Source organism: Larimichthys crocea, chromosome XVIII (assembly GCF_000972845.2).
Source record: "Larimichthys crocea isolate SSNF chromosome XVIII, L_crocea_2.0, whole genome shotgun sequence".
Classification (NCBI taxonomy): Eukaryota; Metazoa; Chordata; class Actinopteri; family Sciaenidae; genus Larimichthys; species Larimichthys crocea.
In genome coordinates, this window is record NC_040028.1 from 14,346,550 (window position 1) to 14,359,080 (window position 12,531).

General features: G+C 40.0%; 1 protein-coding gene across 2 annotated transcripts in view; it reads left to right on the plus strand.

Annotated features, from left to right (window-relative positions):
• Nucleotides 1-742: 742 nt before the first annotated feature.
• The window catches only part of myo3b (myosin IIIB), a 62,271-nt gene continuing 50,482 nt past the window's right edge, over nt 743-12,531 (plus strand). Inside the window, exons 1-8 of one of the 2 annotated variants that reach the window (XM_027290785.1) lie at nt 743-834; nt 1,174-1,210; nt 6,124-6,307; nt 8,514-8,648; nt 10,133-10,237; nt 10,511-10,610; nt 11,221-11,297; nt 11,951-12,096. In XM_027290785.1, coding sequence (XP_027146586.1) covers nt 768-834; nt 1,174-1,210; nt 6,124-6,307; nt 8,514-8,648; nt 10,133-10,237; nt 10,511-10,610; nt 11,221-11,297; nt 11,951-12,096 — 851 coding nt within the window. In that variant the 5' untranslated portion in view covers nt 743-767. Of the gene's footprint in view, nt 835-1,173; nt 1,211-3,905; nt 4,146-6,123; nt 6,308-8,513; nt 8,649-10,132; nt 10,238-10,510; nt 10,611-11,220; nt 11,298-11,950; nt 12,097-12,531 lie in introns of those variants that run through there. The other variant, XM_027290786.1, reaches the window with a different exon arrangement.

Genomic DNA, 12,531 nt, shown 5'->3' on the forward strand with positions numbered 1-12,531 from the left:
TTCTGTGCTGTCGTTTGGTTTCTAACCTAATTTCCAAAAACCCTGACTGACTGACACGAGTGTTAGACAGACGATTTCATGCCTCTGCTACCGACTGAGCCCCATAAAGCTCAAATATTACTTTCTATAATAGCCTTTTTGTCCTGTAATGAAGAAATGTGGGCTGTAAGGATGCAGACGTCCCCCTCTAACTGTCCACCAGGGGTCTCAGTTCATTGGAGCTCATCGGATCATAAACTCCATAGACAAATCCTGTGACCCTTTTGAACAATAATGTGACTTTACATAAGAGAACACATCGGGTGTTTTGAAATGCAGCTGAAGGCATGCACCAGCCCCACTTCTGAGGGCATTGGAATATCAGTGCAGTATGGCTGTAAGTGGGTTGGTTGTTATTCTTATATTCATCTTATCCATAACCTGTTAGTCAGCTTTTTTAAAATAAAACTCAAGTGAATAAATCATAAAACTGCACACAAGTAAGCTCTGTTGGTGATTTCTGTATACATTATTACATTTATTCATCCACTGTTATTCCCAGAGTGCCACAAAGAATTCCTCTGCCACATGACTGAGCATTTTGAGGATAATTGGGTTGAAGTTTCATAAACAAGGGAGGCCCTCTGGTTAATGACCAATGGCTGCATGAAGCCTCTTTTTTCTGCCAATTAGAAGAAAAGAAAAAAAATAAATCTAGCATGGACTAGTGGAGGAATTTTATCCGGGTTAAACCTCCCAGGTTTGTGCTACAAGTTTAATACTGAGCGATGTTAGTGTTGCAGGCACTGCTGCGGCCTCCATTATTGGACATTTCCTCATTTCCTTTCTGTCCAGGTAGGTACACCTGCTGCTGCTGCAGAGAGCATGAATAGGCCATTGGAGGCTGCGGGAGGTGAAATTGGTCAGTTAGGAGCTTGTGGTTTGCAGGACAACATGCTCAGGTGTCTATACTGTTAATAATTAAAGGACTACACTGGGTAAACAGGGAAATCAGTTTGGATATGTTGCTATGGACGGTAAGCTGCACGTAAAGAATTGTTAGTTAAATCCAATACAGTAAGGTTTGTGTTCAACTGTTTCCAGTGTTGGCTGTTTGGATCCAGATACACAGAAATGGATACAGGACTGAGCAGTGATCAGCTGCTGTCTGAAACAGTTTGCCCTGTTTTGCAGATTTTACAGATGGAAAAGCGGAGGCAGCAAAGCCAAGGTAAGACTCTTCATTTCTTCATCAGGAGGCTTGTCAGGATATCTTCAATACTGATGCTACTTCATTTTAAATTTGTATTGTGAAATATTATTTATACAGCAGTGATCATTGAAAGTCTAAACAAATGTAAAGTATATAAATGCTTTGTTTAGAATTTTCATATTTTCAAAACTCAAATTTTGGATCTAAAGAGTCACAAATTTCTGACTATTTTACAACTGAACACAAAATGAAAGATGATAGTTTGAGAGTTTGAGAGCGTCAAACATTGCACATGTTTATCAGTGACTTTTTGAGAACTGTTGCCTTCAAAATGTATCAAGTAATGATGTTAGACATTAACTAAGTTTTATCAAAGCAGCTTACAGTGATCATCAAGAGTAGTAGCAGTTTATACAAAAGTGTAAATAAAGATAATGAACTCTACATGACCTTCTACATTCATAAAGGCAAAATGATGAATGTTATTGTGTTTCAGTTTATTAGTTTATTTCTTCTATTCTGTATCAGCCAGTTATTAAACATTTAATTCAGATATTTAAATCATCTGTAGGTTTAATAGACTGTGTTGACCTTACTATTTCATGTTGAAATGGCTGCTGTCTATCGTCTAAACTCTAGTAAGCTACAGTGAAAAGCATATAATATTGAATTATTGACGCTACTAATATGAGGTGGATGTATTCTGAGGACTGAGCATTTGATTTAGTATTATGCTCTTTTGTCAGGATGTTATTTTGTATGTTGGAGGTCAGATTGTTTCCCTTTGAAACCTTGTTATGAGCCAACACACTCTAATTCTCAGTTTATGAGTAATCTTTAGAATATGATTCAGATTGTGCAGCCTATAGCCGTAGTTTTACTCAGGAGGACTCGTATTGCACTGCGTCACATCCCACTGGTTGCCAAAGCAGCTGTGATATTTATGATTACGGAGTCATTTCTGACAGTGGTTCAGGTTTTTAGATTGATTATTCTGATGACGATGTTGGCTTCTTGTTAATTAGGCTGATGTTTTGTGTATCCAACGGTGTCACTTGGAGATTATTAATCATGCAGGTGCACTGCTAATCTTAGGGGAATTAAAACGTGTTTGTTCCTGGTCGTGTGAGGCTTTGGTCATCCAGGGTGAGAACAAGGGCACTGTGCTTTCGTCCCGGCTCGTGGCTAGTTGAGGTTTACCGCAAAGCCTCTTCATATCCCCTTAAAAGGGATTATAGTTCAGAGTTTCTCTCAACGGACTTACCAAAGGGTTTATCAAGTGGAGTACCCATAAGGCTTTACCAGAGAGGGTGGGATTGTACGCGTTTGATGGAAGCAGAAAATTAGATTACTCACTTTTACTCTGCACTGTTTCTGGTGACAAAGACGGTCCCTGTGCTGAAGCTGTTCACATCATCTGAAGCTAAAACCACCTCCAACCAACCATCACCGAAACCTGGACTGTACATACACCATAAATGTAAATGTTGGAGGGGTTTGCATTTATTACCATCACAAAGTCTGATTGAAACAGCAGTCCCTTTTTCAGGTGTGCTGACACAGGTAAACAAAGGGTAACCTGAACGTTCTAGGACCAGTGGTGTCCTGTTCGTAAGCGGTAATGACGTATCTCCTGCTCGTTTAAAATAACACTGTTTGGACTTTGCTCTGTCTACGATTGAAGGAACATTTCATGACATAATACAACGTATCTCACTTATTCAAATCTGATCCGTTATTAATTAACAGTTAGATTAAAACTGAGGAGGCACAAACATTGTGAGTACATTTGATGGGGACTGAATCTGGGGAAAATAAACAAGAGTTCTCTGATGCTAGGCATTGTCTCCTTGCTCACCCTCTTTACAGGTTGGACATACCTACACTTTACAACCAGTCCAACCAAAGATAAATAGTCTTTTTCAGATATTTTTTAAAGGTATAGATCAGGTAGATTGTGCAGTCACAACGAGCATAAACAAAAGCAAGGATTCGACATATAAATATGTTTTTCCTGCTTTCATCTTGTTAATCACATTGCGACCCCTCCGATATATCTTGTGACCTCCTTAGGGAGTCCTGACCCACATGTTTGCAACCACTGCTCTAGTTCACTGTCACTATAGCAGGTATATAGTTTAAGCTTTTATTTGCGCTAATGGGAAACATGCATAAAAACCTGTCCATGCTCTTGATAACGCTCAACGAAATTTTCCTTTTGTGACTATTTCCAGTAATAAATTATGTATGTGCCAAAGAGCGGGGGTGGGAAGGACTGTGAGTTTTCATTAGCTTCCATAATATAAATAAAATATAAACTATACTAAAAGTTCTGCTGATGTTGTTATTATTATAAAGTTGGGCTGCTGTAATTATCTTTCACTTCATTAGATCCTCTGGGCTTTAGGCTCATGGCAACAGTGACATCCACTGTTGTTGTTTTTTTTTTTCAGGTGGAATAATGCCTTGTTTTTTTAAGTCATCACTCTTGTGTTGATATATTGTTAAGGAAGCAAGGCTCAATTAAAACTCGAGTCTAATCATTGGAATTTCATGCACAGTTTTGGACTTTTGGACTCAGTGGAATCATTTTGCACCGGTGTATGGAAGCTGCACAGATGCTTATTATATTGTTGTCACTACAGGAAACAGCGACAAAGTTTCCAGATGAGTTACAAACAGCTGACATGTGCAGAACATTATGTACAAAGAGGAGACAGACGGCCAAGTCATGTGACCTAGCAACTACCATGTGCTTCCTGGTAACCTGTGTGCAACCTGAGATGCTTCATATCAGGCACCATTATGAGTGGCTACATCTGCCACCTGAATATTTAACAGTGCTGCGTCAGGTTGCAGATTACTGGTGAATTATTAATCCCTATAGATTAGCATGAATTAGTCCGGAGCATTTTAGTGTGCCGGGAGAGACACTAACACTAAACAGAAACAGGTATGTTTGACTTTTGACTTTATGACCTGAGCTTTATTGATCTTTGAATGATGAATAGATGCAAACAAGTAAATGAGCACATTAGTTCTGTTTGCAGACTCTGTTTTATGACTGGTTGAACAGTAGGTGTCATTATTTGTGCTGTGTAAAAAGAAATGCTTGTACACTTAACAGTAATTCACTAAAAACAATAACCTGTCTCATATGATCTTCAGCTGCACATCTGAGGGTCAAACTCTTGTTTATGAGTCGATATTTTAGGGCAGTCATCAGAGTCGTGAAGCTGTAGGGGAATATGAGCCGTCTGGTAGAAAAGTTGGTGAAGGTGTCTTGGCGACAGGTGACTGGTGATGTGTTTGAAGCGCGGTGTGGATGCAGAGCAGGTGAGACACTTGTTACACAACAGGATGACAGTTATAAATGGCACGTAAACAGGCTTGTTGATTAATAAGGCAGGTGTGATGCATTATTCACGGACAGTTTAAGATGGGCGATTAACTTCAGAACAATCAATGATGGATTATTAGACTGAAGGTGAGAGCACATTTGTAGGTAAGTGATTCAGTAGTTACCTTGTGCAATTCGTATTTATAAAAACACAATTACAAAGAGCGCTTTGGTTGATGCTGCCGTCACATGTGGCTACCTGAAGGTCACAGTGAAGGATATCAGTTGGATCTCAGTGCTGCACAGAATAGGAGTCTAATATCTACTCGGAATGCATTGCTCAGCCTGCATGCACAACAATTCATAAATCCCGTCTGAGTTGCCAGGGCTCCTGAGGGTTAAACATCATTCATGTTTTTCACATCAATCTGCTCATCTCGGCTTCCCTCCCTCGGGGTCGCACACCGTGCTGTGATGCACAGCACGTTTATGACAAGTGGAGCCAGTCGTGCGATCTTACACAAACATTTCTCTCCATCATGCTCGTATCTGGAATATGTGTCATTTTGGCAAAAATAGGATGCATGTATCCCAACATGGCAACATCAGTTCCTAATCCATCAGGTTATTCTGTCAGTTGTTTTGACACTTAATGCTCTGCATCGTTGGTCTTACATGTTGTATCTGGTCACAGGAACATCCCTTGCGGACTTAAAGGATGATTTATATTAATCTTTGGCACCCATGCATTAGTTTCTTATAACCATCTTATAGGCTGAAGACATGTAGATCACTTTATAAAATGCTTTACATAACAGTCATTTCACAAAGCTGTTTGTGTGGAGGTGTGGTGTCAGTTCACTGCTCATTCAGGACAGCACTTGTCAAGTTAATCTCCATCCAATCCAATTGATCTTGAGGAGATTGCACTTCTTAGTGGGCAGTGACAAGGTCCCCGTGGAGAGAGCTAATTCAGTGTGTGTGTGAAGTGCCACTTGTTGCTCGTCCTCTCTTGGAAGGAAGCAATTGCTGTTGCTATTGGTGTTGTTTTACTATGATCACCAGAGATTCTTTAGTTGTAATTTTTCTCAGCCCCGATGAGTCAGGGGAAAATAACACTTGCCATGTAAGTAGTAAGAGTACTGTCGTCTCCACCTACAGCTGTCTGCTTTGTTTTTGCTTTGATTTCTCCTGCTTTAAACCTGTTGAGTGGCTCCCCTGGCGGATATAGTCGTTTCACAGAGCTTGAATGAGAAGACCTTTGGGAATAAACGCAGGGCTCTGTGCTGTGCATACACAGCTCTGCACGGTTCATACTTTTCCCTTTTTAATTACTTGCTTCTCTGTGATGTTAACTGGGCACAGTATGTTTTTCCTGTATTGCTGCAACAGTGTAAAAGTCTGTCTGTGAGGCTCAGCTGTTAAGTTATTCACAAGAAGCTTTTCTATTAGAAAAGGATTAACCTTTCTCTTGGTTTGCATCAAGCTTTCACACGTATCGAAGTAGCAATTCATTTTTCATTTTGGCATTGTCATTGATGTGAAAAGATTTTGTTCATATTTCCATCTAATATTGTTGTTTATCCTTTAGGAGATCACTGTATGGACTGTATTCGTATAAGCCCAGCATGATTGGCATGGAGAACCTGGGCGATCCATCAGGTAACTGGGATATAGTGGAGACCATTGGTAAAGGAACATATGGCAAAGTCTACAGAGTCACCAACAAGAAGGATGGGAGTCAGGCAGCAGTGAAAGTGCTGGACCCGATCAATGTAAGTCAAATAAAAGTATGTTTACTGTGGAACCTTTCGCAGAACTGAAAACCACTGCAGCTGCTGCATGTCGCCTGTAAACCATTCAGGTCTAGATACAGTAACCTGTTCTGTCAACGCTGACAGATTAATGTCACTCTGATCAGTATTGAGAGCATATGTTTAAAAGAAAAGCTGCATCTTTGCTTGACAGCATAATAACCTTATAGACCTCACAAGCTCTGTGGACTAACCATAACTATAGTTGAAGAATCAAATCAAATCAAATCAAGTTTATTTGTACCCAAAGTGCTTTACACCAAAGCCATAAAACAATACATAACAGATACATAACAAATAAATACAATTAAAAGTGCTGTAGTGCTGCAGCGCTGCAGGGTATTAAACCTTCCAGAAATACATAGAAAGGAGCAGACAGAATGAGTTCACCTAAGAAACAGTACTGCCCTAGTCAGAATTGAAACGCCAATCTAAAAAAGCTTCGATTTAAAAAGGCTGAGATCAGTGGTGGTGCGGATGTCAGGGGGCAGTTTTTTAGGAGAGTAGCAGAAGAAGAGGTGAATGATGCAGAACCAGCTAGATCTCCATTATTTAGTGTATTAATCTATAGTGTTTTGTAGACTATACAATCCATCATGTAATGCAGTGGTGTCCAACTCTTTTAGCTCATTGCCCCTTAAACTGAATGTTACACAGCCAAACACATTTTTAATTGGTTCATTACCTTGCATGGTAAATTCTTGGATTTATCTTCTGACCCCATGGAGAGTCCTGACCCCCAGGTTGGGAAACAATGATTTAGCTTAAGGTTTACTGTCATACTTGTGTATCTGTGTCATGCCTCCTTTATTTGGCTGCAATTAGTGTCCCTTACTTACCTGTAATTGCTTTAACTGAGCCTGTTTATTGTCTGATATCAATATTCTCTTTGTGACTTGTCATGTATGGTTAGCTAACCTTCCCTGTATGAATACGTATGAAAATAAAGTTAATATAAAACTGCTTAAAGGACCAGTGTGTAAGATTTAGTGGTGATGTGGCTGAAATAAAACCAACAAAATACCCCTCAGAGCCTGTAGCATTAGTTTGTCTCTTCTGGGATCCTGTAGAAATGGCGGTTTAACATGGTGGACTCTGTAGAAGAGGACCCGCTTCCTCTGTATATAAAAACAGCTCATTCAAAGGTACAAACACAGTTTTTATGTTCAGTATCAGATTATACACTAATGAAAACCTACCTAAGAATATTATATTGCTGCCAATAGATGCTCCTAAATGTTGCACACTGGACCTTTAAATATAGTTAATTTAATCAAAAACTTGACAGGCTTTATACATTTTAAGTGTGTACACACTGATCTGACATCAGTCTGTGTGCCTCTGCACTGTAAGTTTGTATTGTGTATTGTTGGTGACTCCACCACCGTTCATTTTGACAGTATTTTCATGACTGCAAGAACTCCTAATATTGTGACAGAAGAGAAAAGCAAAGACTAAAACCCGCTGTGTTTTTCTTTATAACTATGTGACTTGTCTCAGCATGCAAGCCACACAAACAGAGTAAGTTGCCGGCACTTTTTCCTCCTCTCCATCTTGATGCAGTTGTACTTGTACTTGCTCCTGTGATATATATCAACGTCTCCCCTTTTCATTTATTTCCTGTCATGTTTAGTCTAACACACCTTTACCAGAAAGTCTAGCTCCTGCACTGGCTGTATCCTCTCTGTAAAGCCGTCCATTTGTCTGTGTGATAAGGACGCTGAAGACTTTGCATTGGCACCGCATTGTGCTAGTGAGACTTGGTCTGAGGCATTTCTGTGATTGTGTCAATGGAACAATCCCCATCCTGGCAGTGCTATCCACCATGATGCTCCCCTGATGGCCATGAAGATGAAGCTGCCTGCTCTCCCATCCCTCTCCCTGATTAGACTGCTGACACTATCACTCAGACATCCAGGAAGAGAAATTCTGCCTCTCTGACTGTTGGTCTTCCCCTCCTCTGAGATCTACTTTGATAGAAAAGCACTTCCAGAAATAGTTTAGCACCTGGTCCCATCCCTCCCTTTGCTACCGAGTTCATAACCCTGTCTTTAGGAGTCTAATAATAGTCATCCTCAGAATGTCAGAATGAAATAACCTGGACATAAATGTTCTTTTTTTAAATTACATTTCACCATGTTATGTGGCTGTTTTGTGTTGTTTAAAGGATGTGGATGAAGAGATCGAGGCAGAATACAACATCTTGAGGTCCCTGTCCAATCACCCAAATGTGGTGAAGTTTTATGGCATGTTCTACAAGTCAGACAACTTATCAGGTGGACAACTTTGGCTGGTGCTTGAGGTGAGCTCTTCATAATGTCTGCAGTCACTGTATCAAGTTTTGTATTTCACTTAAAAAAGCTATCTTCAGTGTTTTCCAGGCCAAAGATCCCGTAACTGATCAGGTCCCCTACTACATATGTTGCATAAAATTGTGTTGCATATTTAACTGGGCCTGCAACATTGTGTACAACAGCTTATAGTGCTAGTGTTGCTAGTGCTGCCATGTTGATAGTCCTACCTCTTCTGCCTCCTGACTAATCTAAAAAAACAGCAAACACATTGGTCATCTGCAGACCTGTCATCTGTAACGGCACCTACGTGTCAATCAAAGCGGCCACACTGTTAATTATGCATAACTTTAAGCCTTAACATAATTTGAACAGGTGAGTTAAATAGAAATTCACCTTCAGTTCAGTTGTCATGAACAGTTAAATTAGCCATAGAGACCAAAACTGTTTTTTGTATCAGGCTGTATAGTTGGTTGGTTAACATGGAGGCTTATGGAGACTGACATGTTCAGCAGCCAGCCTCAAGTGGCCGGTTGAGGAACTGCAGTTTTTAGGCAATTCTGCTTTGGCTTCATTTAACAGCCTCCGCAGCTGTAAAGCTAACAGAACAAGATGATCTCCATAAACCCCAACTTCATAGCAGAAATATATACATGTTTATAGCTAATATCAGATCAGGCAAAAACGTTAGATATTTATATACATTTGTAAAGATTCAGGGTATCGCCAGTCTTTCTGCTGAGCTAACTGACCAGCTGCTGGCTGTTAACTGGTTGATGAATAGATTCAGCTTAAGAATAAAATACAAAAAAGAACAATATAGAAATACAAAATATACTAAAATAGAATATAAAAAATATATCTAAGTGTTCTAATACATATATACAGATATTGAAGTGAGCTGTATAAATATTATATAATATATAAATATATATTATTTTATTATAGAACTTGCTCTACCATGACTGGTAGGCTACACGCAGGGGTGTAGGCTTAACCCAATACATTTTGACATATGCAGGGAGCAGGAACTGCAATTAACCCAATACATTTTGACATATGCAGGGAGCAGGAACTGCAATTTGAAGATGCTAAGATGAGGAAATACTGCTCTAAGCTGAATGTGATGAATGTGTAGATGATCCAGATTTCAAAATGTTTACTGAAATCACTAAATGTAAACATAACCGTGTTTGTTTACCAGACGACTCCACAGGCTACCTTTAACTCTTGCCATTTAAATACTGTATTTTTCTGTCTGTGAGCCCTCCAGAAATATTTAAAACTCTTTAAACTTGATTAAGTGAAACCCTTTAATACTTTTAATGGGCCTCACAGCGGCCCACCTACATGAGTGTTGATGCCATCATGTTGCCATGTGACGCTGCGTTGCTTCCTCTTACTTGTGTGTGGGGGGGCTAGCTCTCCCCATGAATCATTATCTACAGTGGTGAGTGATGGACGAGTCACTGGAGTTTCTCTGTCTCCCTCCCAGCTGTGCAACGGAGGCTCTGTGACAGAACTCATCAAAGGCCTGCTCATCCGAGGCCGGCGTCTGCAGGAGCCCGTTATCGCATACATCTTATACAGTGCCCTGTTGGTAAGATGGCCCGCTGCAAAGCTGCTAATGTTCAGGAGGAGGTGGGATGCAAACATGCAGAGAGCTTGCTGAGGATTTATTTTCAGCAGAGGGAAGTATGGCAGGCGGTAATGAATGTCTCTCCTTCTGAACAGCTGTGGGACTTCTTTTATATAGTTTGTACTTCTCAACCTTTGACGCATCATATTCTAATTTATACTAATGACAGATGACTAATAATGTGATGGTGATTCATGCCTACCACCTTGTGTTTTCTGTCCTCTAACTTAAAAGGGTCTTCAGCATTTGCACAACAACCGGATTATCCATCGTGACGTCAAAGGCAACAACATCCTCTTGACAACTCAGGGAGGAGTCAAGCTGGTTGACTTTGGTAATGGTCTTTGAAAGAGGCAATTTAACCGATTCATGGATCACTAGAAAGAGACAAAAGCATCAAGGTCTGAGAAATGTGTCTCAGCTTTATCCTCTCTCTGAAGTTGGATAGTCATATGCACAGTCATATGCACAACACAAGCACAGGAGAAACCATTTTATGTGCTCCACACTTTAGTCCCTTGCTCACCATAACATCTTTTTATTTCATGGACCGTAGCCTTAACCCAAGGCTATTATTGCTCATTTAAATTGCATTATTTGATCCTTTGCATATTAAAAGAAAGCTGTTATGGCAAATGACTTTGAGTCACCCCTAGGCATGTTTATGTCCTCTGTGTCACGGAGATGAAGTGGACTCATGCTGATAAAAATCTGTCCTACATAATTTGAAATGATTATAGCCCATTATTATTACTGCTTGGCAGGTTGCCACACTAAATTATATGCCAGGATTTATTGATTAATTCAAACATTTAGTCGCTATCATAAATTGTATTTTTATCTGTAGAAAATCCACACTGATAAACATACTAATATGTAAATATTAATTATTATAAGAGGTTCATAAATGATATTTTCATTTTTACATTTTTTTTTTTTTAAAGGTGTTTCAGCTCAATTGACCAGCGCACGTCTGCGGAGGAACACATCAGTCGGGACTCCGTTTTGGATGGCTCCTGAGGTCAGAGCTTCAGTAAACACACAAACAGCATACATAGCATATGTTTTGGTGCCTACTGGCACATTTTAAAATAGGAAAAGCCTGTTATATGTGGCACAAAGAGAGAGAGAGAGAGGAGAGAGAGGCTCAGTTATTTCTGAGACTCTCCCCGGTGTCATTGTGTATTCCCCTCCACGGGTGCAGCTCTTGAGGTCGCTTCAAGGTTAATAGCTGGGAGTCTGTGGCCCCCTAGGCTTACTCCTTGGCAGAAATGAGGTGCGGTGATTGGGCTGGTAGGGAGGGACCTAGGGGCAATTAGAATAAACTCAGCTGTAAAATGTAGTGTCAGTTATAATTATTGACTGTGGAATAAAGAAGCTCATATCAGCAGCCAATGAACTGACCTTTCGGTGTTTAAATAGTCCATAAATATAGATGTTTGTAACTCTGCCAGATTTCAGGCAGTAGATGAAAGAGTGCTTTAACAAGGAGGTAAAATTTATGATCAATTTAAGTTATTTCCCAGTTTAATAAAGTGCTTTATTTGAAAAAAATCTGACACAATGTTCAGGTAAAAAGTGAATCAATCTCACCTCATTGGCATATTAAGAAAAACTGGATTCTGGGAGTCTATACGAGTTGCTCGGATGGTCACTGTTGTGTTATATTGCCAGGTCATAGCCTGTGAGCAGCAGTATGACTACTCGTACGACGCCCGCTGTGATGTGTGGTCCCTCGGCATCACAGCCATCGAACTGGCAGACGGAGATCCCCCGCTGGCTGAATTGCATCCAGTTAAAGCCCTCTTCAAGATCCCACGGTGAGTCCACTAGAGGGAGCTCCTACCACACAGCTGGAGGCTGCCCACACAAGAACACTCAAATGCTGCTTTCCATTATGTCAGGAGGACAATGGCAAACTGAATTTGACAGTAGAGGTGATGAGAAGAAAGAATAACAGTGGCGTTTCTTGACAAATTGATTTGTTTTTATTATATATATTAAATTTAGAAAAGAGTTAAACTAGATATTTGTTTTTGTTTTATCCTCTTGCCATTGCATTTTCATGTTTCCAATCTGAGAGGCAGCATCTGCTGAATAATCAGTGTCTAAAATCTTCATCATCAAAAAAAAAAATTGTAGCAGTGTTTGGCCTTAAAATTAATGCAGTGATTCAGTCTGTAAAAATATTCACTGCTGGAGACAGTGTGCGTCTGATGATCATTTGAGAGCTTAGTGGCTACACGCGGTTGACC